The following is a 27,726-nucleotide window of genomic DNA, read 5'->3' as shown; positions in this document are numbered from 1 at the left end:
TGAGTAGCATATTTGTACTACAATAACTGTATTAAATGCTCCTGTATATAATTTTGTGTACATAAATAAATAAATTTCAGTAAAAACGTTTTTGAATCCATTGACAGACTCTTTATCTAATATAATAATTCTTATTGCTTTAAGTTCTTAATATACACATTCACACACATCATTTTATACAACACAACTTTGATTTCTATCAATAATACTAATCTTACTGTAATAATTTACAATCAAAAAATAATTTACAACAATGGCACTAATAATTTAAAGGTCCATCATCCACGTCTCACGCCGCTCTCCTTAAACCTAGTTCCGAATCATCATCATCGACTGACATCAGCAAAACTGCTTCTTTAGCTAAATCATCATCATCTTTGAACACACTATTATCAACTATATTCACTATCGCTGTACTCTTTTTTATTTCCAGATCATCATTTTCAGATTTAGATTCGACCAATTCGTATTTTGGTCTCAGAAGTCTGAAAATTCCTTGTCCGCAGAGGATTATGCCAACAATGAAGAGTAACACTTCAATGGCTATAAATAAGGGTGGTGCGACAATGAAACGCAGTTTCAACAGATTTGCAACCTCTGGTGGTGGCTCTTTGCAATACTGCAAAAAAAAAATAGAAGAATGTTAAGATGGTTCGGTCATGTGGAGATGAATGGAAGCAGGTTGACTAAGCAGATATGCAAGGAGAGTGTGGAGGGAAAGGTCGGAGTGGGAAGACCTAGACGAACGTATCTTGATCAAATTAAGGACGTCCTGGTAAAGGGTCAGGTCAAGAGTACCCGAAACCGCCGAGCTTGCATGAAGAGAGTTATGAATGTGGATGAAGCGAATTAAATGTGCAGAGATCGTGGCAAGTGGAAAGAGGTAGTCTCTGCCTACCCCTCCGGGAGAGAGGCGTGATTTTATGTATGTATGTATGTATAATAGAAGAATATTTATTTGCTTATGACTAGGGTTTACAAAAGGTGTAATACAAAACATATTTCCTCCCGGTCAGCCTATTAATTATAGCATGCAAATTATTATACCTATAACTTAATAACTTAAGTAAGTTGAAATAAAATACTTCGGAAAATGTGTTTAAAAACCCCGAGGCGGTTGAATGCATGGTTAATGAGAATACTTGACGAAAGAACAGGATTATTTTAAAGAAAAATTCTACATACATACATACATATAATCACGTCTATATTCCTTGCGGGGTAGACAGATCCAATAGTCTTGAAAAGACTGAACCACCTTCAGCTATTTGGCTTAATGATAGAATTGAGATTCAAATAGTGACAGGTTACAATCCTACAAGAAGCATCCTAAGTTTGTAAGCCTACCCCTTAAACGCCTTTTACGACATCCATGAGCACGAGATGGAGTGATCCCATTTTTTTATTGGTGCCGGGAACCACACGGCACTAAAAACAAAAATTCTAAAATTAAGCAAATTGATCTTTAACGTATACAATCAGTATATTACAATGGTATTACTCCACACGGCATCCGGGAACCACACGGCACTAAGTATATTAAATCTATAATTAAGCAAATTGATCTTTAACGTATACAATCAGTATATTACAATGGTATTACTCCACACGGCACCCGGGAACCACACGGCACTAAGTATATTAAATCTAAAATTAAAGTAAATTGATCTTTAACGTATAGAATCTAGATATTACAATGGTGCCGTGTGGTTCCCGGCACCAATACAAAAAAGAATAGGACCACTCCATCTCTTTCCCATGGATGTCGTAAAAGGCGACTAAGGGATAGGCTTACAAACTTGAGATTCTTTTTTTAGGCGATAGGCTAGCAACTTGTCACTATTCGAATCTCAATTCTATCTTAAAGCCAAATAGCTGAACGTGGCCTATCAGTCCGCTCAGGACTGTTGGCTCTGTCTACCCCGCAAGGGATATTGACGTGATTATATGTATGTATGTATTACAATGGTATTACTCACCAATGAGAGCCACATCAGCGGCACCATCTTGTCCTTAAAAGGCCTCGTGATGGGGTTCCCGGGGGACGTCCTGACCGCGATGTTGACCTGGATCTTCGACGATAGGGAAAGTGGCACTCCCACCGTCTGGTAATATTCGAATTGAATAGAATAGATTCATTTTCAAAATTGGATACAAGGTATCACTTATTGACGTCACATCACTTAAATCTAATTATAACTACTACCGCTTCTTAAAGCGCATGTGTAGAAGAAGCGACGGAACAAACTACACTGCAGCATTTTCATCGGGCGTCAATTTACAAATGTAGATCTCTTAAATCTAAATCGTGGACGAATGCACATTGTCTACATTAAAAAACATGAATGAATGTAGAATAGATTTATAATATACAAAGTGTTTCATAATCATAAACATTTATTCCTTGAATATGGTTGCAATAAATAAATATGTAAAATAAATAAATATATACGGGACAAATTACACAGATTGAGTTAGCCTCGAAATAAGTTCGAGACTTGATACTAACTCAACGATACTATATTTAATAGGTTGCTAGCCCATCGCCTAAAAGAAGAATCCCAATTTTACATTAATCGCCTTTCACGACATCCATAGGAAAAATATGCAGTGCTCCTATTCACATTCATAATAATACCAACCGGGAACCACACGACAATTGTGAAACTTACATACATACATACAACATAAAATCACGCCTCTTTCCCGGAGGGGTAGGCAGAGACTGCCTCTTTCCAATTGTGAAACTTACCGGTTCCAATTCCAATATGGAGGAATGCTTCACTGGATCTGGGCGCATGCCCTCGTAATAACTCTGCTGCTGAGGGTCAGTGTCTAGGAAATGTGGCTTCGACAAAGCTATTGGGAATCCTGGGACAATATGGATTTTTTAAACATACATACGTACATATAATTTATTTATTTACTTATTAATGGAAGTCTTACAGTCTAATTTATATGATATACACACATAAAATCACGCCTCTTTCCCGGAGGGGTAGACAGAGACAACATCTTTCCACTTGCCACGATCTCTGCATACATCCTTCGCTTCATCCACATTCATAACTCTCTTTATGGCAATAATTAATAAATAATAAATTAATTAAAAAAAATACGGTGCCTTGTGTTTCCCAGCACCAATACAAAAAAGAATAGGACCACTCCATCTCTTTCCCATGGATGTCGTAAAAGCCGACTAAGGGGTAGGCTTACAAACTTGGGATTCTTTTTTAAGGCGATGTGCTAGCAACCTGTCACTATTTGAATCTCAATCCTATCTTAAAGCCAAATAGCTGAACGTGGCCTATCAGTCTTTACAAGGCTGTAGGCTCTGTCTGACCGGCAAGGGATATAGACGTGATTATATGTATCTACATTCGTAGTACATATAATCACGTCTATATCCCTGGTCAATGCTATTGGGAATCTTAGAAGAATAAGACCACTTCATCTAGAATCCCAAGTTTAGAAGATGGATTTTAAATACGTTGGTGAAATATATGAATCCGGGTGCCGTGTGGTTCCCGGCACTAAAGAATGAGACCACTACATCTCTTTCCCATGGATGTCGTAAATGGCGACTGAGGGATAGGTTTATTAACCTGGGATTCTTCTTTTAGGCGATGGGCTAGCAACCTGTCACTATTTTAATCTCAATTATATCATTAAGCCAAAAACAGCTGAACGTGGCCGCTATCAGTCTTTACAAGACAGTTGGCTCTGTCTACCCCGCAAGGGATATACACGTGATTATATGTATGTATGTAAAAAAAAATTAAAAATTCTATATGTTTTCCCGAATTAAATGCCCTACCCGGGGTTCGAACTGAACAAAACCCAGAGACCACTTACCGTAGTAACATCTGCTGACGTCCACAAATCCATTCGGGAGACAATTCGTTGAACATTTGCAAGCGTACGCCGACGTATTACTCATGGCCGACTGTTCCATTGCGAATCTGTAAACACAAATCATTATAATTATAATATCAATAAAGAAAAATGAGATAGTGCCGTGTGGTTCCCGGCAGTGCCGTGTGGTTCCCGGCACCATTACAAAAAAGAATAGGACCACTCCATCTCTTTCCTACGGATGTCGTAAAACGCGACAAAGGGATAGGCTTATAAACTTGGGATTCCTATTTTAGGCGATGGGCTAGCAACCTGTCACTATTTGAATCTCAATTCTATCTTAAAGTCAAATAGCTGAACGTGGCCTATCAGTCTTTACAAGACTGTTGGCTCTGTCTACCCCGCAAGGGATATAGACGTGATTGTGTGTATGTATGTGTAAAAATGAGATAGATCTTTATTAATATTATAAAGCTGAAGAGTTTGTTTGTTTGCACGCGCTTATCTCAGGATCAAATTAAGGACGTTCTGGCAAAGGGTCAGGTCAAGAGTACCCGAAACCGCCGAGCTTGTATGAAGAGAGTTATGAATGTGGATGAAGATGAAGTATGCAGAGATCGTGGCAAGTGGAAAGATGTAGTCTCTGCCTACCCCTCCGGGAAAGAGGCGTGATTTTATGTATGTTTGTATCTCAGGAACTACTGGTTCGAATTGAAAAAATATTTTTGTGTTGAATAGACCATTTATCGAGAAAGGCTTTGGGCTGTATAACATTACGCTGCACCTATTAGGAGTGAAGAAATAATGGAAAATGTGGAAAAAAAGGGGAAAATTATTCATCCTTGAGGGCTTCAATGATGCCCAAAATAACTATTCCACGCGGACGAAGTCGCGAGCACAGCTAGTTTGTAATATTAGTATGATGTAATAGTGTTACTTTATGAAATACATTATTTGTGAAAATTTCAGCTTTTTAGCTGTAACGGTTTATGAGATACAGCCTGGACAGACATACAGCGGTTTAAGAATAGGGTCCCGTTATTACTTTTTATGTACGGGCTTCGATCAACTATAAACAACTTGTTATAGTACGTCAATGTGTACGGGTATGTATTTTAGGGTTAAAAGTGTACAACTTTACTCCAATTTATTTAGCACGTACAATATACATTCAGTCAGAAAAGTATCGGGAATGGATTATTTATTTATGGTTCCAAATTCAAATTTTTGTTTTTTTTGTTGTTGTTAGATTGGCACAACTGTTTTCCATTTTGGCGCGGAGTTTGAGTTGCATCTGTTGTTTACATTAAATACAGTGCTATTTTTAGTTATATCATATCTAGTGTGTATTGCTAATTTCATAATGGATAAAAACATCGAACAAAGAGTTTGTCTTAAATTTTGCATTGCCAATGGAATATCGTGTTCGGAGTCACTGAAAATGTTACAGAAGGCTTACGGTGAATCGACTTTATCAAAAACTCGTGCTTATGAGTAGTACAAAGCGTTCAAAAGCGGTCGAGATGTGATGGAAGATTTGCCTCGCTCTGGTAGGCCATCAACGTCTGCAACTGAAGTTAACATCGCAAAAGTGAAGGAAATAGTGACTGAAAATCCTCATTCAACTTTGAGAGAGATAGCCACCGAACTTTCTGTATCTCACGAGTCGATCCGTACCATTTTAACTAATAATTTGGGTATGAAACATGTTGCCGCTCGGCTAGTCCCAAAAGACCTGAATTTTTTGCAAAAACTCAATCGCATGAGAGTCGCTGAGGACATGCTAGAACGAGTCAATTCCGACCCAACATTCATGAAACGCATTGTTACTGGTGACGAGACGTGGGTTTACGAGTTTGACATGCAAACTAGTCAACAAGCTTCGGAGTGGCGCCTTCCAACTGAACCGAAATCGAAAAAACCACGCCAAAGTCGTTCAAAAGTCAAAGTCATGTTGACTGTTTTCTTTGACTATCGCGGTGTTGTGCACTCGGAATTCTTGCCGGAAGGTCAAACGGTAAATAAGGAATATTATTTGAGTGTTATGCGGCGTTTAAGAGAGCAAATCCGACGAAAAAGGCCAGATTTGTGGAAAGAAAATTCTTGGATTTTGCAACATGATAATGCACCTTCGCACAAGGCCATCATTGTGAACGAATTTTTAACCAAACACTCAACAAATACCATCGAGCAACCACCATATTCACCAGATATGGCTCCAGCCGACTTTTTTCTTTTTCCTAAACTCAAATTACCACTTCGTGGCACCCGTTTTCAATCGGTAGAAGACATAAAAGAGAATTCGCGGCGAGAACTGACCTCAATTCCGGAAACAGCGTTTAAAAAATGTTTTGATGATTGGATTATTCATTGGCGTAAGTGTATCGTTTCTAAAGGAGCATATTTTGAAGGTGATAAAATAAATTTGGATGAATAACAAACAGTTTGTGTATTATTGATCTTTTCCTGCTACTTTCTTGACAGAGTAGTATATGTAAATACTAACCTATATGTGCCGTGTGGTTCCCGGCACCATTACAAAAAGAATAGGACCACTCCATCTCTTTCCCATGGATGTCGTAAAAGGCGACTAAGGGATAGGCTTACAAACTTGGGATTCTTTTTTAGGCGATGGTCTAACGACCTGTACCTATACTATTTAAATCTCAATTCTATCATTAAGCCAAATAGCTGAACGTGGCCATTCAGTCTTTTCAAGACTGTTGGCTCTGTCTACCCCGCAAAGGATATAGACGTGACTATATGTATGTATGTACTAACCTATAATAATTATATCCGTATTTCTCATTTGTCTCCTCCTTAAAAGCGAAGGGGTAGACGCGACACGCCTGCCTCCGGAAAATCGGGATGACTCTGTCTTTGCGGACGTTAGGAGGCAACATCAGACCCTCGTAGGATCCTTTGATGCGGTTGCAAAGTGTACTGAAAAATATAACCAAAAAGTATAAATTTAATAATTTCATACATATAATAACGTCTAGTCCTTGCGCGGTAGATGGAGCCGGCATTTCAAAAATTAAAAATTAATTGTTTTTTATATAATATTATAAGACACTTCATATCTTTACTAATATAATAAAGCTGAAGAGTTTGTTTGTTTGTTTGAACGCGCTAATCTCAGGAAATACTGATACCAATTGAAAAATTCTTTTTGCGTCGAATAGACCATTTATCGAGGAAGGCTTAAGGCTATATAACATCACGCTGCAACTATAAGGAGCAAAGAAGTAATGGAATATGTGAAAAAAACAGGGAAAATTATTCATCCTTTAGGGTTTCAATGATGGCCAAAATAACTATTACACGCGGACGAAGTCGCGGGCACAGCTAGGCACTTAATAATTGTCAAATCCAAAATTATTAGAAGTGCCGTGTGGTTCCCGGCACCAATACAAAAAAGAATAGGATCACTCCATCTCTTTCCCATGGATGTCGTACAAGGCGACTAAGGGATAGGCTTATAAAATTGCGATCCTTTTTTTAGGCGATGGGCTAGCAACCTGTCACTATTTGGATCTGAATTCCATCATTAAGCCGAGCAGCTGAATGTGGCCATTCAGTCTTTTCGGGACTGTTGGCTCTGTCTACCCCGTAAGCGATATAGACGTGACTATATGTATGTATGTACCTAGAATTAAGGTCCGTAAAACCCTGTTCCACGAGACCCTCGGAGCCGTCCCAGGTCCTCAGAGAGAATCTCGTGTTGGCATCGCGGAGTTCCACCACGGCTGAGGCGTCCCTTTGAGCATAAAACTGGAATTGAAAGGGAAGAATTATTAGTTCTTTGACCGTTTTTTACTTTAAGGCAAAGTCGTTTTTTTTTCAAACTGATGAATGAATATGGTCAAATGGGTACATTTGGTTCGGAAATACTTTTTTCTGTTAGTTGCTTCAATAAATTTAGCCAAAGTCATGTCATATATACATAGTTCCATTCACAGATTGAAGATTTAAAATTTTTATTTACTTATTTAAATTTCACTGCACAAAATACAAACGGACGGAATTGACGGACTTAATGTTAGAAGAATTATCAATCAGTCAACCATTGGGTCTGACAGAAATTTTATGCTATCAATAAATTTTTTTGTCTTGATTAAAATACTTTACCTACTTTTTTTATACAGTTAGCTTCTCCAAATTTCGTTTAACGCTGCCCTGTAAAAGTTGTGAAGGTAAGGAGTCGCTTATTGTGAAAATCTGACTTGCATTAACCAGGTTTATGGTCAAATTTCAAAGGTTCTTGGCGCACTCCGGGCTTCTCTCCGGAAAAACCGGGACTTATACCAGGATACTTAACCAAAACATACCATTAATTGACCAGATTGGGTAAGTCAGGTTTTATATAAAGCGACTTCCATCTGGCATCCTTAACCTTTGCCGTGTTACCGTCATCCTTTATGGATTATGACGGCCTCTGTGGTGTAGCGGTGATACGCTTGTCTGTGACACCGGAGGTCCCGGGTTCGAATCCCGGTCAGGACATGATGAGAAACGAACTTTCTCTGATTGGTCTGGGTCGTGGATGTTTATCTATATAAGTATTTATTATAAAATATAGTATCGTTGAGTCAGTATCTCGTAACACAAGTTTCGAACCTACTTTGAGGCTAACTCCATCTGTGTAATTTGTCCCGTATATATTTATATTTCTTTATATTATATTTATTAGTTTCCCTTGCAAAGGCTAGATGGGAGTCGCTTTATGTAAGAACCTGACTTACCCACAAGACAAAAGTGCACCCGGGTGAGTGTCAGTGGTCGAATTGGTAAGGTGACCGGTTAAAATGCGTGATGCGCAGAAAGGCACAAGTTCAAATCCCACCCCACCTTAAAACCTGCACATTAAGGCAACTGCATGTGAAATCATGGATCCAATACGCGTTAGGTTTACCTGCAAAGGTTGCGGAGGTCATATGGGAGTCGCTTCGTGTAAAAACCTGACTCACCCAATCCAGAATCCATGGTCAAAGGCATACCCAGGGCTCCTCTCCAGAGAGGATGCATCCGGGACTAAAGCCAGGGGGAAGAAGACAAAAATACACCCCGGCCCTCCAGTGAGATGAGGATGCAACCATTACTTATACCCATAGGAAGACTTAACCAAAAACTTACTCTATCCAACACACCAATTTTCTTGAAATCTATCCACCCAGGCAGCAGCCCGCTGGCGATCGTCACCATGGGGTCTTCGTACCCCCAGAACAGCTCCTCAACAGTCAAGTTCCTGAAGAGCTTGGAGCCGAGCGTGTTGATGGAGTAGTAGGCACCAGCGTTCGCGAAGTACCCCAATTTATCAGCTACTAGTGTACTAATGGCCTGTGAATGTACATACATACATACATATGGTCACGTCTATATCCCTTGCGGGGTAGACAGAGTAGACAGTCTTGAAAGACCAAATGGCCACGTTCAGCCATTTGGCTTAATGATAGAATTGAGATTCATCTAATGACATGTTGCTGGCCCATCGCCTAAAAAGAATCCCAAGTTTGTAAGCCTATCCCTTAGTCGCCTTTTACGACATCCATGGGAAAGAGATGGAGTGGTCCTATGGTACATACCACTCCATATCGTTCCCATGGATGTTGTAAAAGGCGATTAAGGGATAGGATTATATGCTTGGGATTCCTCTTGTGGGCGTTGGGCTAACAGCCTGTCACGACAAGTATTAGAATCTCAATTCCATTCTAATGCTATACAGCTGAACGTGGCCTTTCAGAGTTTTCGAGACTGTTAACTCTGTATACCCCGTAAGGGATATAGACGTGTCTATACATATGTGAGCTTAAAAATTTGTTTTATCAAAACTTTTTCAATATTCATATTTATAATTCGCATTTTTTTTATATACTTATTGGATAATTTTATTCCACAATAACGGCAAAACAATGTAATTTTGCGCAGTTAAAAAGTGATATAAAGGTTATAATACTACGTTTGATAAATTCTTTTTGTGATAATCCCTAATCAGTTTACGTTGTAAACAACATACTTTATAATGAAACATGACTTAATACTACGATACAATTGAAAAAATAAGCAAAGAGATAGCGTCAGTGGTCGGTTGTATAAGGAGCACGATTTAAAAAAGCTCGATATACGTATGAAGGTACACTTTATAATAAAAGTTTATTATCCCTTAGTCGCCTTTTACGACAATCTATAAGAAATATATGGAGTGGTCCTACTCTTAGTGTCCGTAACGACATGGCACGAGTTAATCGTCAACTCGCTTGAAAGAAACTCGCTTGCGCGCGCGAGTCGGCGATTTTCAATATTACCTAGTTTTATTGTTATCAACTCGCTCGTCTATATAAAGTACAGTCAAATAAAAAACAGGTTGATGAAACCAAAAACTATAAATCATTATTTAGTGGCGGCGTTGGCTGATTCTATGAAGTACTGACTTAGATTTCAGTTTATAGTGGGTGTAACGCTATGTAGAGTGTATGGAATACGAGCTAAACCATCCAAAGCCAATTGATTTCGACGCTTTAGAGAGTTTGTCGTTAAATCGAGTGACGTTACATGGAGTTTACACTGTATACTGATTTCAAAAACGATGTATATATTGGTTTTATTTAAAAACACCAGTCTTATATAAATTGTCTTATACATTTATACGAGTAGTAAGCAAGTACCTAAACATTAAATTTCTGTAACGTTTTTGTAGCTGACTATACATTTAAACGTCAGATTTCATGATCAAGCGAGTTGACGACAACAAAAATAAATAGAATTGAATATTGCCAACTCGCGCGCGCGCGCGAGTTTCTCTCACGCGAGTTGACGATTAACTCCATGGCACTATATACATATATAGTGCCATGTGGTTCCCGGTACATATAATGACGTATATAGGTATAATAATATGTCATATACTTGTATAAAGACGTGATAATAATGTGTGGAACTGTGAAATTCAGAGAAAGATATACAATATTTTTCACTCAGGCGTCAGCTTGATGTCTGTGCCGTGTGGTTCCCGGTACCAATACAAAAAAGAATAGGACCACTCCATCTCTTTCCCATGGATGTCGTAAAAGGCGACTAAGGGATAGGCTTAGAAACTTAGGATTCTTTTTTAGGCGATGGGCTAGCAACCTGTCACTAGTTGAATCTCAATTCTATCGTTAAGCCAAATAGCTGAACGTGGCCATTCAGTCTTGTCTAGACTGTTGGCTCTGTCTATCCCGCAAGGGATATAGACGTGACCGTATGTATGCGTCGGCTAGATAAATATAGTTACAAGCCCATACCCCGGGCTCCTCTCCAGAGTGGTGAGGATGCAACCGGGACTAAAGCCAGGACAAAGACACTTACAAGCAAAGCCATATTTGGGACATAAACGTGGATATCCTTAATGTCGGCTACGGACTCCTCCCTCAGGAATTTCAGAGTGATGTTCGGCTTCATGAACATTGTCCCCTCGTCGGCGTTTACGCTCATGTTGTGATTTGTGCGTGTCTCCCTGGAAATGAGGTAATAATATATACATATTAATAAATTGTGCCTTGTGGTTTATAATAGAAGCACTCCATATCTGTCCCATGGATGTCGTAAAAGGCGACTAAGGGATAGGCTAACAAACTTGGGATTACTCACACTCACATAATGTCACGAAGTCATACCTTGTATCCTATTTTGAACATAATAAGATTTTATATTAGAGGTACGATTTGGAAGCGAAATGTGACTATTACAATTTCTAAACTAAACAACATAATTATAAATCTAACTAATTAACATAAAGTAAAATTCCTAAACTACAAACTAAAACTTTGCCGTGTGGATCCCGGTACCAATAGAAAAAAGAATAGGACCACTCCATCTCTTTCCCATGGATGTCGTAAAAGGCGACTAAGGGGTAGGCTTATAAACTTGGGATTATTCTTTCAGGCGATGGGCTAGCAACCTGTCACTATTTGAATCTCAATTCTATCATTAAGCCAAATAGCTGAACGTGGCCGATCAGTCTTTTCAAGACTGTTGGCTCTGTCTACCCCACAAGTGATATAGACGTGACCATATGTATGTATGTATAAAAATACTGATCGAATTTATACGTAGGTACGCACTGTAAAACCTTATCAGCCAATTCGCTAATCATTTCAGGAAATAAATAATGTAAATACTATCGCCTGAATTTTAAGGTCATGTTCAGAATGATAAAAACGTGTTGTTTTGGATAAAGCTGTTGTACATTGATTAAAATCTATACTAATATTATAAAGCTGAAGAGTTTGTTTGTTTGAACGCGCTAATCTCAGGAACTACTGGTTCGAATTGGAAGATTCTTTTTGCGTTCAATAGGTGATCAAACAAAGAATCCCGAGTTTGTAAGCCTATCCCTTAGTCGCCTTTTACGACGTCCATGGCACAGAGATGGAGTGGTCCTATTCTTTTTTTTTCATTGGTGCCGGGAACCACAACAACACGCTCTTTATTGATATGATATAACTATGGATGGATAATTTTATGTCTAATTACTTACGACGATGCAAATAATAATACTCACTGGAATCTAAACGGGCCGATCTCCTTCAGTTTCAGAGTCTTGTCTTCACCACTCAAGAACTCCGGGACGTTGGTGTAATTGTAAACCCACACTTCTGAGTATAACTGGTAGGTGGGTGTCTCCCACATTTTGAACACGAACGAACCTTCTGATACTTCCAAGAACTGTCAACCAAAAAAAAAACAAATTAACTTACATATACCTATAGAGGGATATAGACGTGATTATATGTAGCTAATAATAGTTTAATTATTGCATACGAGTATACATACATACCTACATATAATCTTTATATCCCTTGCAAGGAAGACAGAGCCAACAGTCTTGAAAAGACCGAATGTCCATGTTCAGCTATTTGGCTTAATGATAGAATCGAGATTCAAATAGTGACAGGTTGCTAGCCCATCGCCTAAAAAAAGAATCCCAATTTTGTAAGCCTATCCCTTAGTCGCCTTTTGCGACATCCATGGGAAAGAGATGGAGTGGTCCTATTCTTTTTTCATTGGTGCCGGGAACCACACGGCTCCCGCTACAATCATCAAAAATGTTTTTGGACTAATGACAAAAAGTCATGGTCACATGAACCTTACTAACAGTCGGTTTGAACTAACAGTCAAATAATATATACACGTGAAATGTTCGCAAAAAAAGCAAGGTTTCAGACACGAGTTTTGGAATAAGGTGACGAAGTAACAAGGTTGATATCAAGATTGCCTGACTAACTGTTAGCTAATTTTATATCGAAGTTTTTCCCTACTACGCAAAGGTAGTGCGCTTGACCGGATCCCAGTCTCCTCGGGTTCGAATCCTGGCCAGGGCATGATGGAAAACGAGGATTTTCTGATTGCCCTGGGTATTGGATGTTTATCTATTGAAGTATTTGTAAATATAGTTTCGTTGTGCCGTGTGGTTCCCGGTAAGAATAGAAAAAAGAATAGGACCATATCTTTCTAATGGATGTCCTAAAAGGCGACTAAGGGATAGGTTTTTAAACTTGGGATTCTTCGTGTAGGTGACATGCTAGCAACCTGTCAACATTTTAATCTCAATTCTATCATTAAGCCAAACAGCTGAACGTGGCTTATTAGTCTTTTTAAGACTGTTGGGGCTCTCTTCCCCTGAAAAGATATAGACGTGATCATATGTATGATACTCAAGCTCGGATAAAGCGAAGAAAGGTCTACATGCAGATTCTAGGACCCAAAACACACCCGTCGAAGGTAAGAACGTAAAAATGAAAGATTTTTAAGTGGCTATTCGCGTTTAACCCTTCTTATCAACATGAAATTAAAATAGGAGAGGTTATCGAACCAAACATGATTGTTTACAGTTTCCTAATTAACAGATTTGGATAACAACATATTAGTAAAATAGCTGTAGCCGCGACTTCGTCCGCGTGGACTAGTTATTTTGGGCATCATTGAAGCCCTCAAGGATGAATAATATTCCCCGTTTTTTTTCACATTTTCCATTATTTCTTTGCTCCATAGTTGCAGTGTTATATAGCCTTAAGCCTTCATCGATAAACGGTCTATTCGACGGAAAAATATTTTTTCAATTCGAACTTAGTACGTAGTTCCTGAGGTTAGCGCGTTCAAACAAACAAACTCATCAGCTTTATAATATAAGTATAGATTTATTGTTAAATTTCAAAAGCAATGATCATACATTGACTTTGAAATTTTAAGGTGTTTGCGCCAATTACTTATCTGAGCGCAATTTCCATAGTAAAAAAGAAGAAGAAAAATCTTCCTGCCTTTTTTTGAACGTTTAACCGAATACACATCTTTTTATCGAATCAGGACTAGTTGTCCTCATCATAAGGTAATGGTAATTTAAGGTAATTTATAGTTGATTAAGATACAACAAGCTTTCATCAGGACTCTGTCCACGTGAAAAGTAACCTATGTCCTTTTCCGTAATCCACACTACGAGTACCTATATGTGTGCAAAATTACGTGGAGGTAGATTCAGTGGTTTTGTCTTAAAAGACGGACAAACAAACACACTTTTCATTCATTCATAAAGTCACGTCTATATCCCTTGCGTGCTAGACAGTCCCAACATTCTTGAAGAGACTGACAGGCCACGTTCAGCTGTTTAGCTTTATGATAGAATCGAGATTCAAATAGTGACAGGTTGCTAGCCCATCGCCTAAAAAAGAATCCAAGTTTGTAAGCTAAAAGATGGATTGGTCCTTTTCTTTTTTATATTGGTGCCGGTAACCACACGGACACAAACACAAAAACACTTCGTATTTATAATACTGATATAAAATTTGTCATATAAGGATAAGGTCTCCCCCCCCCTCTTCAATGATTACCGAGGTCAGCTGAATCATGATTGAAAGGCGGACCCCGGGCTCCTCTCCAGAGAGGTGAGGATGTTACCCGGATGAACAAAAGGATGATGAGACTGGGTTAGGATTTCTAAGTAATAACTCATTAAACCGTGTCCGCATCATCATCACGTCATCACGTCATCTTGAATACATGAATAAGATTTAATTCAAAGGCATGGTCCCTGACAAGTTAATAAAACGAATAAGTAGACATTTAATTTAGTTATTCTCAATATAAAATACTATTGTTATGACGATATGACTACGTTAACTTTAAAGATCGAATACGGAACACTATTATCCCTTGAGGGGTAGACAGAGCGATCAGCCTAAAAAAAACCGATAGGCCACGTACAGTATTAAGGCTTGCTGATAGAATTGAGAATAACTCAATTAAATAATTACATAGAATCACGCTCTTTTTCCAAGAGGGTAGGTAAAGACTAAATGTTTTCATCATCACAATCCAAACTTCTTTCGCTTCATCCAAATTCATTATTCTTTATTATAACATTGGTTTAAGGTTTCAAAATAAATAAATACATCCTTATTAGTGCTTTCTTAACACAATTACAGAAATATAAAGAGTGATCATGTTCAATTTATCTGAAGACCAACAGAGGTTCCCGTGTTATTGGGTAATAATCAAACATTTTAAATGTTTCACGTGTATAAACAGCTTTAGGACTTACGTATAGATCTTGTATCAAAATACCACAGGCATATCTTATTAGTTAAATAATTGGCTAAGTAAAGTTTTTTAACTTTATTTATTTTTCAGTAAATTAATGTTTCTTGTGTAAGAATATATTCTCTCTTTATATTTTTGTGGTCGCGGCTGGCAATCATAATTAAGAATTAAGATTTTCATTTATTTAGAAATACCCTAAAAATATACTAATACCAAAAAAAAGTTTGGGATGGCACGGATGGAAAAAAAGTTGTATTAAATTCAAACTTTATTGAATCTAAACTTCATAACTTTAAAGATGAAAGAAATCATGGTCATAAAAATTGCAAATCAAAATTGAAATAGCTTCATAAAACAATAGTGTTTTAAAATGTATTGTTAATTTACACACTGGCCTAGAAAAGTTATAATTTTACGTACCTATCGAAAGAGTACGACCGTCTTTTGTTAATTTTCACAACAATCATTTAAGACGAATTGGAGTTAGGATTATTTTTATGTTTTAAGATTTTTATTATAGTTTTCTTTATTTTTACCAACGCACAGTATTTTAATTTACATTCCGGCTAATTATCTAAACAAATAGAAAGTGTAAATAATGTTGTCAAAATTATTAGGTACAATTTCTTAACTAGGTATACTAATATTAAAACAACCTTTTTTTAAAATAAATCTTTCTGTAAAAGTAAATCATTGCAAATATACGGGACCGTTCTTATATTTTCTTAAAAAAAAAAAGTTAAAAAAAATATTAAACTTATCCATTATTCAAATTTCTATGCAAACCATCATCACGTGGTTTACCACGCTTACCGACGTGAATAAAAACACAAATTACCTGTTCACAACAATGCAATTAGCTACTATAATATACTCTGACCTGACCTGACCCGTCCTAGGAAGAAAGATCAAACCAATTTCAGAAGCATATCATTTCAATAATGACTGCAGAGGAAGTCACAGAATTATAACTTGGTAATTAAAATTATATTATTAAACTCAAAGGTGGCTCACGTTTTGATGACTTTTTGTCATCGTCATTTCACGTGGATGTTGAACTTAGTACGCACATCATCCTCCATTCATCGGTGCCGTGTGGTTCCCGGAATTTTAGAACAGAAGCCATGACTACCGAAAAGGCGACTAAGGAAATAGGCATTTTCTAGTGCAGCTATTGCCAATATGGGTAAGGTTCCCCCAGTTAATGTAGCGGATGTGAGGCGAGTCGTCTGTTGCTCCGTCTAAAAACATGACATACCCAATTCAGAATCATGATTTCCAGAGAAAGGTAAGGATGTAACCGATATTGACGCCAGGAGGAAAAAGACCGTGCCGTGTGGTTCCCGGCACCAATAAAAAAAAGAATAGGACCACTCCATCTCTTTCCCGTGGATGTCGTAAAAGGCTTATAAACTTGGGATTCTTCTTTTAGGCGATGTGCTAGCAACCTGTCACTATTTGAATCTCAATTCTATCTTAAAACCAAACAGCTGAATGTGACCTATCAATCTTATCAAGAGTATTGGCCCTGTCTACCCCGCAAAAATTATACATACATATTATCACGTCTAGATAGAGCCAACAGTCATGAGAAGACTAAAAAGCCACGTTCAGATGTATGGCTTAATGATGGAATTGAGATTCAAATAGTGACAGTAATAACGTAGTGTATCGGGTATTAGGTTAAATTTAAAATTTGCATTATATATAATTAATATTTATTTATTTTTTATTATTTGTACCTACATTATATCGTTTTTAAGTTTCTGCTGAGTCCGGCCCCTAGAATACGGTCCTGTCTTTTAACGGAAGACCTCGGCAATTTGAAATCGCGGTGTCTTCTCTAAATTTCGTTGCGTTTTTGTTCGCTAGTTTTTTGTTTCTTGTCACATTTTTTCCATCGATTATTTTTAAGTTAGTGTATTGTTTAAATATCATACATACATACATACGGTCACGCCCATATCCCTTGCGGGGTAAACCGAGCCAAGCCAACAGTCTTGAAAATAGCATCAAATATATATTTATTTTGTTAATCGTTTTTTTACTTTATATAATTCGCAAGTTGCTATATTAGTATCATTTCTCAGACTAAAATCCTATACATATTTATTTTGTCAATCGTTTTTTTTTTTACTTCACATAATTCGCAAGCTGCTATAGTTGTAACATTTCTCAGACTAAAATCAATAGATCTATCAATAAAATGAGGGAATCAGGCCAAATAGTAACTGATTTGCAGTCATCACGAGTTTATGATAAAATGCCAATGAACCGCTTACAATGATTTCATTACAATTTTACGAGCATTTCATTAGAAGAGGCTTAATTAAATGATTTAATAGAGAATCTATACTAATATTATGAAGCTGAAGAGTTTGTTTGTTTGAACGTGCTATTCTCAGGAACTACTGGGTCGAATTGAAAAATTCTTTTTGCGTTGAATAGACCATTTATTGAGAAAGGCTTAAACATATGAACATAAATAAACAAACTCTTCAGCTTTATAATATTGGTATAGATATAGTGCCGTGTAGTTCCCGGCAAAAATAGAAAAAAATAAAGGACCACACCATCTCTTTACTACGGATGTCGTTAGATGCGATTAAGGTATAGGCTAATAAACTTGGGATTCTTCTTTTAGGCGATGTACTAGCAACCTGTCAATATTTGAATCTCAATTCCATCATTAAGCCATACAGCTGAACGTGGCCTTTCAGTCTTTTCAAGACTATTGGATGTATTTGTAACTAGCTGTGCCCGCGACTTCGTCCGCGTGGAATAGTTATTTTGTCAGGCGGTCACGCGTATTAGAAAAAACGCTGGTTCGCCGTATTAAATGTTTCGCTGCAAATTGCTTATAACGACTATATCTCAAAACCTATTCGTCTGATTTATATACTGTAAATGGCAATTTTAGTCTACATGAAAAGCTGAAAGTAATAAACATATTTATTTGGATAAGGATTAATACTGAATTAAAGAAAATTGGTTTCAAAATAACTTATGTTTATAATGAAAAAATAATCTTAAAAAATGAACATAAAAGTGGTTATTGTAAGTAAACCTTAAGAGATAGATATATGCTCTCGCGGACTTTTTTGTGGCAAAAAATGAGTACTTCACATCTTTAGTACATTGTTTTACTATATCTTTGTTGGTTTGCGCAGCGTTCGCGTGGAAAGCTCGCAGATGGCCGACTCATTCAACTTTCACCTGCATTGTTGACGTTTCCCGTAGGAAATCCGGGATAAAATGTAGCCTATAGCCTTCCTCGATAAATAGACTATCTAACAGTGAAAGAATTATTCAAATCGGTTCAGTAGTTTCTGAGATTAGCGCGTTTAAACAAACTCTTCAGCTTTATAATATTAGTATAGATAGTATAAAATAAAAAATAATGCTGCTGTTTTTGCATGATGGCGTAAAAAATCCAAAGTACATTCAGTTTATGCCATCATCACGGATTTTATCGTATAAAAAATGTCATAAGGGTATCATAACAAACTGACAACCGATAAACTCATAAATTCTCATAGAGGTCTTATAAATTATTACGCGTGTAATACCAGCTACTTATATGTACAGTGAGCTGCTAGTGAATCTGACCAAATAAGTACACTCATGTATGTCTAAGAATTAAACTCCTCCGTTACTTAGTTAATGGCTGGGTAAGTAACTGACTGACTGAGTGGCAAGAAAGAGAGAACAACTGAGTAAGGCATAAATACCTTCATACATTTGTCCACTAGCTACAATCCCTGCAAGCTTACTTCTATTTTGCGTCATCTACTTTCATAACTCTCTTTATTCAAACTAATGGGTACTCTTGCGGCGTAGACAGAGCCAATAGTCTTGAAAAACTGAAAGTTGCTGCTGTTTGATTTAATGATATAATTGAGATTCAAATAGCGACAGGTTGCTAGCCCATCGCCTAAATGAAGAATCCCAATTTTATCGCTTTATACGAAGAAAGAGATGGAGTGATTCCATTCTTTTTTTATATTTGTGCCGGGAACCACACGGCACTACTCTACTAAAGTCAACTTTTTATATATAATTACGGTTACAAAAATAATGTCATATAATTTCGTCAACAGATACTAAAGTCTACTCTTCACATACTTAATTACACAACAAAAATGTTACGATATAATATTGTCAACTGTACTTTAAATTCACGATTTGTCCTCGTTATAAACGTTATAAATATTATACGTCAACTACTTACTTGTGCCGTGTGGTTTCCGGCACCAATACAAAAAAGAATAGGACCACTCCATCTCTTTCCCATGGATGTCGTAAAAGGCGACTAAGGGATAGGCTTATAAACTTGGGATTCTTCTTTTAGGCGATGGGCTAGCAACTTATCACTATTTGAATCTCAATTCCATCATTAAGGCAAAATAGCTGAACGTGGCCATTCAGTCCTTTCAAGACTGTTGGCTCTGTCTACCCCGCAAGGGATATAGGCGTGAACATATGTATGTATGTATGTATGTCAACTATTTACTGACATTTAACTATGACGTGTATGCAAGGTGCATCAAACACGGTCAAGATCACATGCCGTTTAACTTGTTTTTTTGGCAATGAACTTGAACCAGTAATATAATTACATAATCTAATCTAATCTATAAATATTCTTATTCCGCCTAATGCTTTGGTCGTGTTAAAATTGTAAAAAACAAGCCTCTTTCCCGGGGGGGTGGGCAGAGTATAATTTTTTCCCTAGCCACGACAAATGCGCACATTTCTTTCGTTAAAAAAAATTGACGTATAATCTGTTATTTTGATACATAGCTATTAATGATACATTACTATTCATATATACATAATATCACGCCTTTTCCCCGGAGGGGTAGGCAGAGACTACATCTTTCTACATGCCACGATCTCTGCATACTTCTTTCGCTTCATCCACATTGATAACTTTCTTCATGCAAGCTCGGCGGTTTCGGACACAATTCACCCGAATTTCTGTCAGGACGTCTTTAATTTACATTAAGTGTTTATTAAATACTAGCTATGCCCGCGACTTCGTCCACGTGGAATAGTTGTTTTGGGGCATCATTGAAGCCCTCAAGGATGAATAATTTTCCCCGTTTTTTTCACATCTTCCATTATTTCCTCGCTCCTAATAGTTGCAGCGTGATGTTATATAGACTAAAACCTTTCTCGATAAATGGCCTATTAAACGCAAAAATAATTTTTCAATTCGAATCAGTAGTTCCTGAGATCAGCGCGTTCAAACAAACAAACAAACAAACTCTTCAGCAGTAACTTTTGCTTTATAGTTGATGATGTTATTTCACCGTATTGCCTCTGTCATTCCCATACGGAGTAAGGGTGTGATAAGAAACGACAAAGATTTAAAACTTAGGTACCTTTTTGGTGAAATATTCCAGAGGGTTAGTGCTGATCATCGCAACGGAGATGAGAATCAGGAACACTCCATACAGTGTTCTGATTACGGAATCTGCAAACAAAAAAAAAACATACATACATACATATGGTCACATCTATATCCCTTGCGGGGTAGACAGAGCCAACAGTCCCGAAAAGACTGAATGGCCACCCCTTGGTATCCCTTGGTCGCCTTTTACGACATCCATGAGAAAGAGATGGAGTGGTCCTATTCTTTTTTGTATTAGTGCCGGCAACCACACGGCACTTATTTATTATTAGGTATGCTTAAGAAATAATGGGGATGTATTTGTAATACGCATCTATTACTTTTCCGTATAATCTATTTACCTGCCCGACCGCCAGGGACTCATGTTGAATTCATTCCAAGTCCAAGCGATCAGACTGTGGAATTGTCATCCTGAAGCTATTCGGAGTGCGCTTAATAGATTTGCATTCAGGGAAGTTCATGATCTTCTTTTTGACCAGTAGATTTTCTTAAACTTAACACAATCACCCAACGTTATGTAGTATATGTATGTTTATTTTATATGGAGTTTATATATAAAAATATATAGTAATATAGTAGTAACCTATTATTTATATTATTATTTCTTTTACATTTACCGCACCACCCGTACATCCATCTCAGTTTGGTCCAAAAGTTCGACTGGCAGAGAATGCCTTGTGGCATAAAGTCCACCTGTTGTACATTTTAAAAGCATAAAGTTCAAATACATACATACATATGGTCACGTCTATATCCCTTGTGGGTTAGACAGAACCAACAGTCTTGAAAAGACTGATGAGCCAAGTTCAGCTATTTGGCTTAATGATAGAATTGAGATCCAAATAGTGACAGGTTGCTAGCCCATCGCCTAAAAAACGAATCCCAAGTTTGTAAGCCTATCCCTTACTCGCCTTTTACGACATCCATGGGAAAGAGATGGAGTGGTTCTATTCTTTTTTGTATTGGTGCCGGGAACCACACGGCAAAGTTTTAATAAATAAATAAATTTACTCAAAGAAAATATTTAATCGCAAGATTTGACTCGGCTTAAGCGAATTTATGTCTTAAAAACTACTGATTATAACTCACTTCGCCTGTGCACTGTGAAATTTTGTATCTTCATAATTGAAATCCTTCCCTTGCTCGGCACTTGCTGTATCGTCATCTTGGTCCCGACAACCATCGTGTGCTATTTGTATCTGTGAAAAAAAAATTGAAATTTTATAATTGTCATAACAGTTTCTTTTCTTACCCGGTTAAAAAGAAAAACACCGTATTTTGAATAAATCTCTCTTTTATTATTAACATTAAAACTAAAATCACACTTTCCTTTAAAAATATCTGTCTAGTTTATATATTTTTTTTATATTTACAACTAACATATTTTGTTTGCATGAAATAATAATACCTTATGATAAACCCCATGTAATCCACATCACGTGTATGCAAAATTTAATGAATATCTGTTCAGGTTTTATAATATTTTTTTTTATTCAGTGGTGTTAACGTAAAATATGAATAAACAAACTCACTTTCACACATAAAAGATTCACAAAAACATTTTTACGCGCCAAAATTCGATAGTATTTCAAACTTTCATTTTTTATTATTTCTAACAAATGGCCAGTATTACCTATTGTAATTTATTGAGAAAAGAGTTGTCAATCGACTATTATGTTTTATTACTTAATTATTATCACACAATTATACCTGATCCTGGTAATTTTCTAGTACTATAAATTCAATTTTATTTCCATATTAACAGTGCCTACAATAATAAAATCTTTATAGGACATTACTCGTCGTTTTTCTAGAATAATGATTTATTATAAAGAATTTATACATAATAAACCTGCCTCTTGAATCACTGTATCTATAAAACCTTGATCAATATCCGTTGTGTAGTTTTAAAGATCTGAACATACATACAGGCATAGGGTCAGACCCGAAGCGAATCGCTTTTGATAAAACTCTTCCGTAACTGACTGACTGACTAATAACACACAGACAGCTAACCCACTAGGTCTAGACTTGAAAGTCGGCATACGTAGGTTCCTTATCAAGTCTGCAGGCAACCTTCTTTTTGTCTGCCATAGCAACGGTTGCCATGGATTGTTTAGTTAGGAAAAAATGTTAGAATTTATATTTCATTTGTCAAATATTTTTATTGTATGTCTAACAACATAGTACTTTTAAAAACTGATTATTTCTCTCCTCTTTTCTCCTTCTCTCTTTTGTAGTGTATAACTAACTTTCCGACTATACTATCTACAGGTCAGGCTAAGACAGGATTTCCCATAATTCCCACGGGAATGGAAGTTAACAGGTTTCATCGTTTTACGCAATAGAGAAGCGGACGCTCTATAGTTTTTATAAAATCCCACTTAGAAGGCAGGCCAGTGCCGTGTGGTTTCCGACACTTTAGAATAGAAACTCTCTTTGGTCGATGTAGTAAAAGGTGACTAAGGGATATGCTAATAAACTTGGGATTCTTCTTTTGGGCGATGGGCCAGCATCCTGTCAATATTTGAATTTCAATTCTACCATTAAGCCTTACAGTACAGCTGATCGTGGCCTTTCAGTTTTTTCGAGACTGTTGGCTCTGTCTACCCCGCAAGCGATATAGACGTGACTATAAAACTAAAAGTATAATAGCTATGTGTAATTGCTTCCTCCCATTGACCTCAAAAGGGCGCGAATTAATTTGCGGCGACTATGATTATTAAAATCATTTGCCACTGCGCTGGTGAAATTACTAAATTATAGTATAAATAACACCGTGAAGTAAACATACTTAAAGCGTATTTATTTACGCCTAATAACACATACATACATGTCCTTTTCGGGGTAGACAGAGCCAATAGTCATAAAAAAACTGTGCCTACGGCTGCGATTAGCTGTAATGTTCAATGATGGAATTTAGATTCAAATATTGACAGGTTGCTAGCCCATCGTCTACAAGAAGAATCCCAAGCTTATTAGCTATTCCCTTAGTCGTCTTTTACGACATCCACGGGTAAGAGACGGAGTGGTCCTATTCTATTATCACACGGCACGATAGACATACATACATACATACATATAATCACGTCTACATCCCGTGCGGGGTAGGTAGAGCCAACAGGCATAAAAAACTGAACGGCCGCGTTCAGCTGTATAGCTTAATGATAGAGTTGAAATTCAATAGTGACAGGTTGGTAGTTTCATTATTATATAATACTTCATATCGCTTAATAATTGTCAAATCTTTTGGTTTCACAACATTGGTTGACGTCAAATAAATAACTTAAAACTAAGTTTACTGCCGCTACCAAAGCGTCTGTGCGAAGAGACGGTAACAAACTACACTGCAGCATTTTCTACACTAAAACTATCGACGGTTCTGCAACACTTCTAACGATATACTATACTTAATCTCATCTCACACTTGTACGTGACCAAATTATTTAGATTTCTCCTTTTGGGGCAACGACATTAAGATATTTAATTGTAATTTTAGAATAATTTGTTAATAGGCCGGCTAATCACAATATGTTTATACTGATAAAGTTGTTTGTCAGTTCAGAAAGTCGTTACATTAGGTATTATTTGTTAAGAACATTTTAAGGGAATAAATATTTACGTGTATTAAATGAATTTGCCTCTTATAGGTAAATGGATTTATCTTAATTTTGAATGTTTATCGACAATTTTATATATTCCGCATTGTATAGTATTCCGCGCGTTTTTTTTTAATATGTGCATGTAAGTAAATGTAGCATTACATACATACATACGTCACGTACATTTCCCTTGCGGGGTAGACAGAGCCAACAGTATTGAAAAGACTGATAGGCCACGTTCAGCTGTTGAATCTCAAGTCCATCTTTGAGCATCACATCTAAAAGTGGCCATATCAGTCTTTGCGAGGCTGTCGGCTCTGTCTACCCTGCAATGGATGGAGACGTGATTAAATGTATGTAAGTATGGATGTTTCTCTTATGTTATACGTACAAATCGTACATAGAAAAGTTAATTTTATGACGCCCTCAATGGTTGGGTATTTAAAGAGTTGTCAGTAAGAGGTATAAACTTGACCTGACCTTTTTTACTTGACCGATTTTTTTTGCTTTTTTTTGTTTACTTTTTTATTAATATAATAAATTTTACGTGAAGCCGATCATTGCGCAATTTGCGCATGCTGAATACTTAATCGTTTAACTTCTTATCAGAGCTTATCTTATTGACAAACACACCTTCTTCATTCACAACGCCATACTAATATTATATTGTTTAGTGTAGCTATCCCAGCAAACGTTGTTTTGCCATATAAATAATTTTTAAGTAATTTCTAGTAAAAAAAGATGTTAAGGGTTAAGTATCACTGACAAAAGATGTTGGCCGATTCTCAGACCTACTCAATATACTCACAAAATTTTATGAGAATCGGTCAAGCCGTTTCGGAGGAGTACGGGAACAACAGAACAACAACATTGTGACACGAGAAATTTATATATGTATAATATATTATTTATATGTATTAGATATTACTCTGTTCTTCACCAAGAATATAGACTTCGCGAGAATTATTTTTTAAACAGGTATATAATTGTGAGAATGTTAATGAATATCTCGACGAACTTTCAAGGACCAAATTTCGAATGTCTTGAAAAAGGGAGATGTTAGAAGTACCTACCCGTAATCGTCGAATATGCATGAAAAGAGTAATGAGTGTAGAGGAAGCGTGAGAGGTCTGTAAGGATCGTAACAAGTGGAAATCCATAGTCTCTGCCTGCCCCAATGGGAAACAGGCTAGATGGATGTATGTATGTAGGTATGTACCTATGTGAATAAATAAAAACGACTGGACCGATACTTGGGGCATCGAACTTAGAAAAGCAATTGACTTAATTTTATATTTCAACAAAATCTGGCAAGAGGTTCGAAAGTTATCGCGTTACAAACAAAGACACATACAAAAAATGTATTTTCGCCCCAAATAATTGGTAATTGATACTTTTAATTTTCTAAATTTAATTCTTTAACTTAATGTAAGGCTATGTTAATCTTTGATTTGTACATACATTTATATCATCACGTATTAACACTTGCGGCGTAGACAGAGCCAACAGTCTCGAAAAGACAGGTTGCTAGCCCATCGTCTATATTGTATTAAATATCACTACATAGTATAAAACAAAGTCGCTATTTTAGTCTGTTTGTCTGTATGCTTAAATCTTTAAAATTACGCAACGGATTTTGATGCGGTTTTTTGTAACAGGTAGAGTGATTCAAGAGGAAGGTTTTTATGTATAATTTTTTCCTAATTTTGCACCCGTGCGAAGCCGGGGCGGGTCGCTAGTTATAGATATTATAGTTCTTTTTATTTATATGTGTTTTAAAATAATGTTATTTTTATTAAAAATGATAAAAAAATGTACCTAAACGATATCTTTTGCATGAAAAGAAATTTAATCCCCAAGGCTTTTGGGTGGAGTGCAAGTCTCAAAAAACAATTACAACAAGTTTACTTATGTCAAATTTTTTACAAGTTGACAACTATGGTGGATACAAGCAAAGCGAAAAAAATGCTAGTTAAATTAATAGTACATTCCTAATTCTTTCTTAACCTTGTAAATGATAAAATGTTTGATAAATAGTTTATCACAAAATCGATAATAATTATTAGATTTACAACAAAAAAGTAACATTGATGCGTACCTAACAGTTTTTATTCACATTTTCATTCAGTTTTTTTAATGTAGACAATGTGCATTCGTCCACGATTTAGATTTAAGAGATCTATGTATATTTGTAAATTGTCGTCCGATGATGCTCCAGTGTAGTTTGTTCCGCCGCTTGTTCTACACATGCGCTTTGGAAGCGGAAGTAGTTATAATAAGATATAAGTGATGTGACGTTAATAAGTGATACCTTGTATCCAATTATAAAAATAAATTATTCTATACTATTCATAAATCGAAGGGTGTAATAGTAACTTATAAGAAAACTTTTCTTAAAAGAATATTAGTATGAATAAATAAATAAATTTAGGCTCTTAAGACTTGGGATTCTTCTTATAGGCGATGACCTAGCAACCTGTCACTATTTGAATTTCAATTCAATCATTAAGCCATATAGCTGAATGCGGCCTTTAAGCCTTTGCTAGACTGTTACCTCTGTCTACCCCGCAAGGGATAAAGACATGATTATATGTATGTATAATGGCGAGATGTCTAACCTTTAGAATGAAGTTATAATTGACTAGCATTTTGACATGCATTTTCTGTGTAACAAATAAACATATTTTTCTCAAAAATGTCTAAGATTTGAAATTTAACTTCGATTTTCCGTTGATTCGGCTCTCTGTTAAGAAGTCTAGGGTATGCTTATTTTAGCTAAGAAGCTGGGAATTCTGAATGTTTATTGCACAAAGCGATCAATACATAATTTAGAAAAATACTATTTATACCATAAATACTCACTTAAATTAACTTTTTGTTGTTAAAACATTGTTATAAAAGAAACAATAATTTGCTTATGCAAAAGTAATTTACATATGTATAAGAACTTGGAAAGCTAGCGTCTAAACACAGTCTTAGTGAAGCTTTATTAGAAACTTTAAAGTAGGTATGAATTTTTATAACTTATGTTTCACAATATTTATTTTCTCTTTTTTTTATACAACTTTTAAAATATTATAATATTTTTCAGACTTCAACATTTCTTTTTGTACTTACCAAAAATAATTTAAATCTTACAATATCCAAATGTTTCGATTCAAAATAATGAAATTTTTAATACCTTTTGTTTCACCAAAACAAAAACTAACACAGACGGACGGACAAACGACCGATATACTCGACCGAGTACATGCGCGCGCGCAATCCAATCAAACACTG

The 27,726-nt window shown here is 36.4% G+C and overlaps 1 protein-coding gene across 1 annotated transcript; it reads right to left on the bottom strand.

The window, feature by feature from the left end:
- Nucleotides 1-27,726, bottom strand: LOC106134783 (scavenger receptor class B member 1-like). The gene is made up of 12 exons (XM_060946350.1): nucleotides 27,629-27,726; nucleotides 21,935-22,044; nucleotides 20,817-20,908; nucleotides 12,398-12,561; nucleotides 11,203-11,350; nucleotides 8,992-9,195; nucleotides 7,505-7,629; nucleotides 6,637-6,798; nucleotides 3,856-3,962; nucleotides 2,753-2,871; nucleotides 1,980-2,105; nucleotides 1-619 (listed from the first exon to the last, which is right to left on the bottom strand). Exons 2-12 carry the CDS (start codon nucleotides 22,026-22,028, stop codon nucleotides 290-292), a joined length of 1,671 nt encoding a protein of 556 aa, XP_060802333.1. The 5' UTR covers nucleotides 22,029-22,044; nucleotides 27,629-27,726; the 3' UTR covers nucleotides 1-289.

This window comes from Amyelois transitella, chromosome 10 (genome assembly GCF_032362555.1).
Source record: "Amyelois transitella isolate CPQ chromosome 10, ilAmyTran1.1, whole genome shotgun sequence".
In the NCBI taxonomy this organism is placed as follows: domain Eukaryota; kingdom Metazoa; phylum Arthropoda; class Insecta; order Lepidoptera; family Pyralidae; genus Amyelois; species Amyelois transitella.
The sequence above is the reverse complement of the archived record's forward strand: the minus strand, read 5'-3'. Positions and strand labels throughout refer to the sequence as shown.

What these genes read in the sequence shown, in the direction of transcription:
- LOC106134783 (XM_060946350.1), bottom strand. Translation starts at nt 22,028, where the DNA reads ATGGTTGTCGGGACCAAGATGACGATACAGCAAGTGCCGAGCAAGGGA. An exon ending in ATCGGCCCGTTTAGATTCCA is followed by an intron (nt 11,351 to 12,397) that starts GTGAGTATTATT and finishes CCTCATTTCCAG; the next exon opens with GGAGACACGCACAAATCACA. An exon ending in CCATATTGGAATTGGAACCG is followed by an intron (nt 2,106 to 2,752) that starts GTAAGTTTCACA and finishes GAATATTACCAG; the next exon opens with ACGGTGGGAGTGCCACTTTC.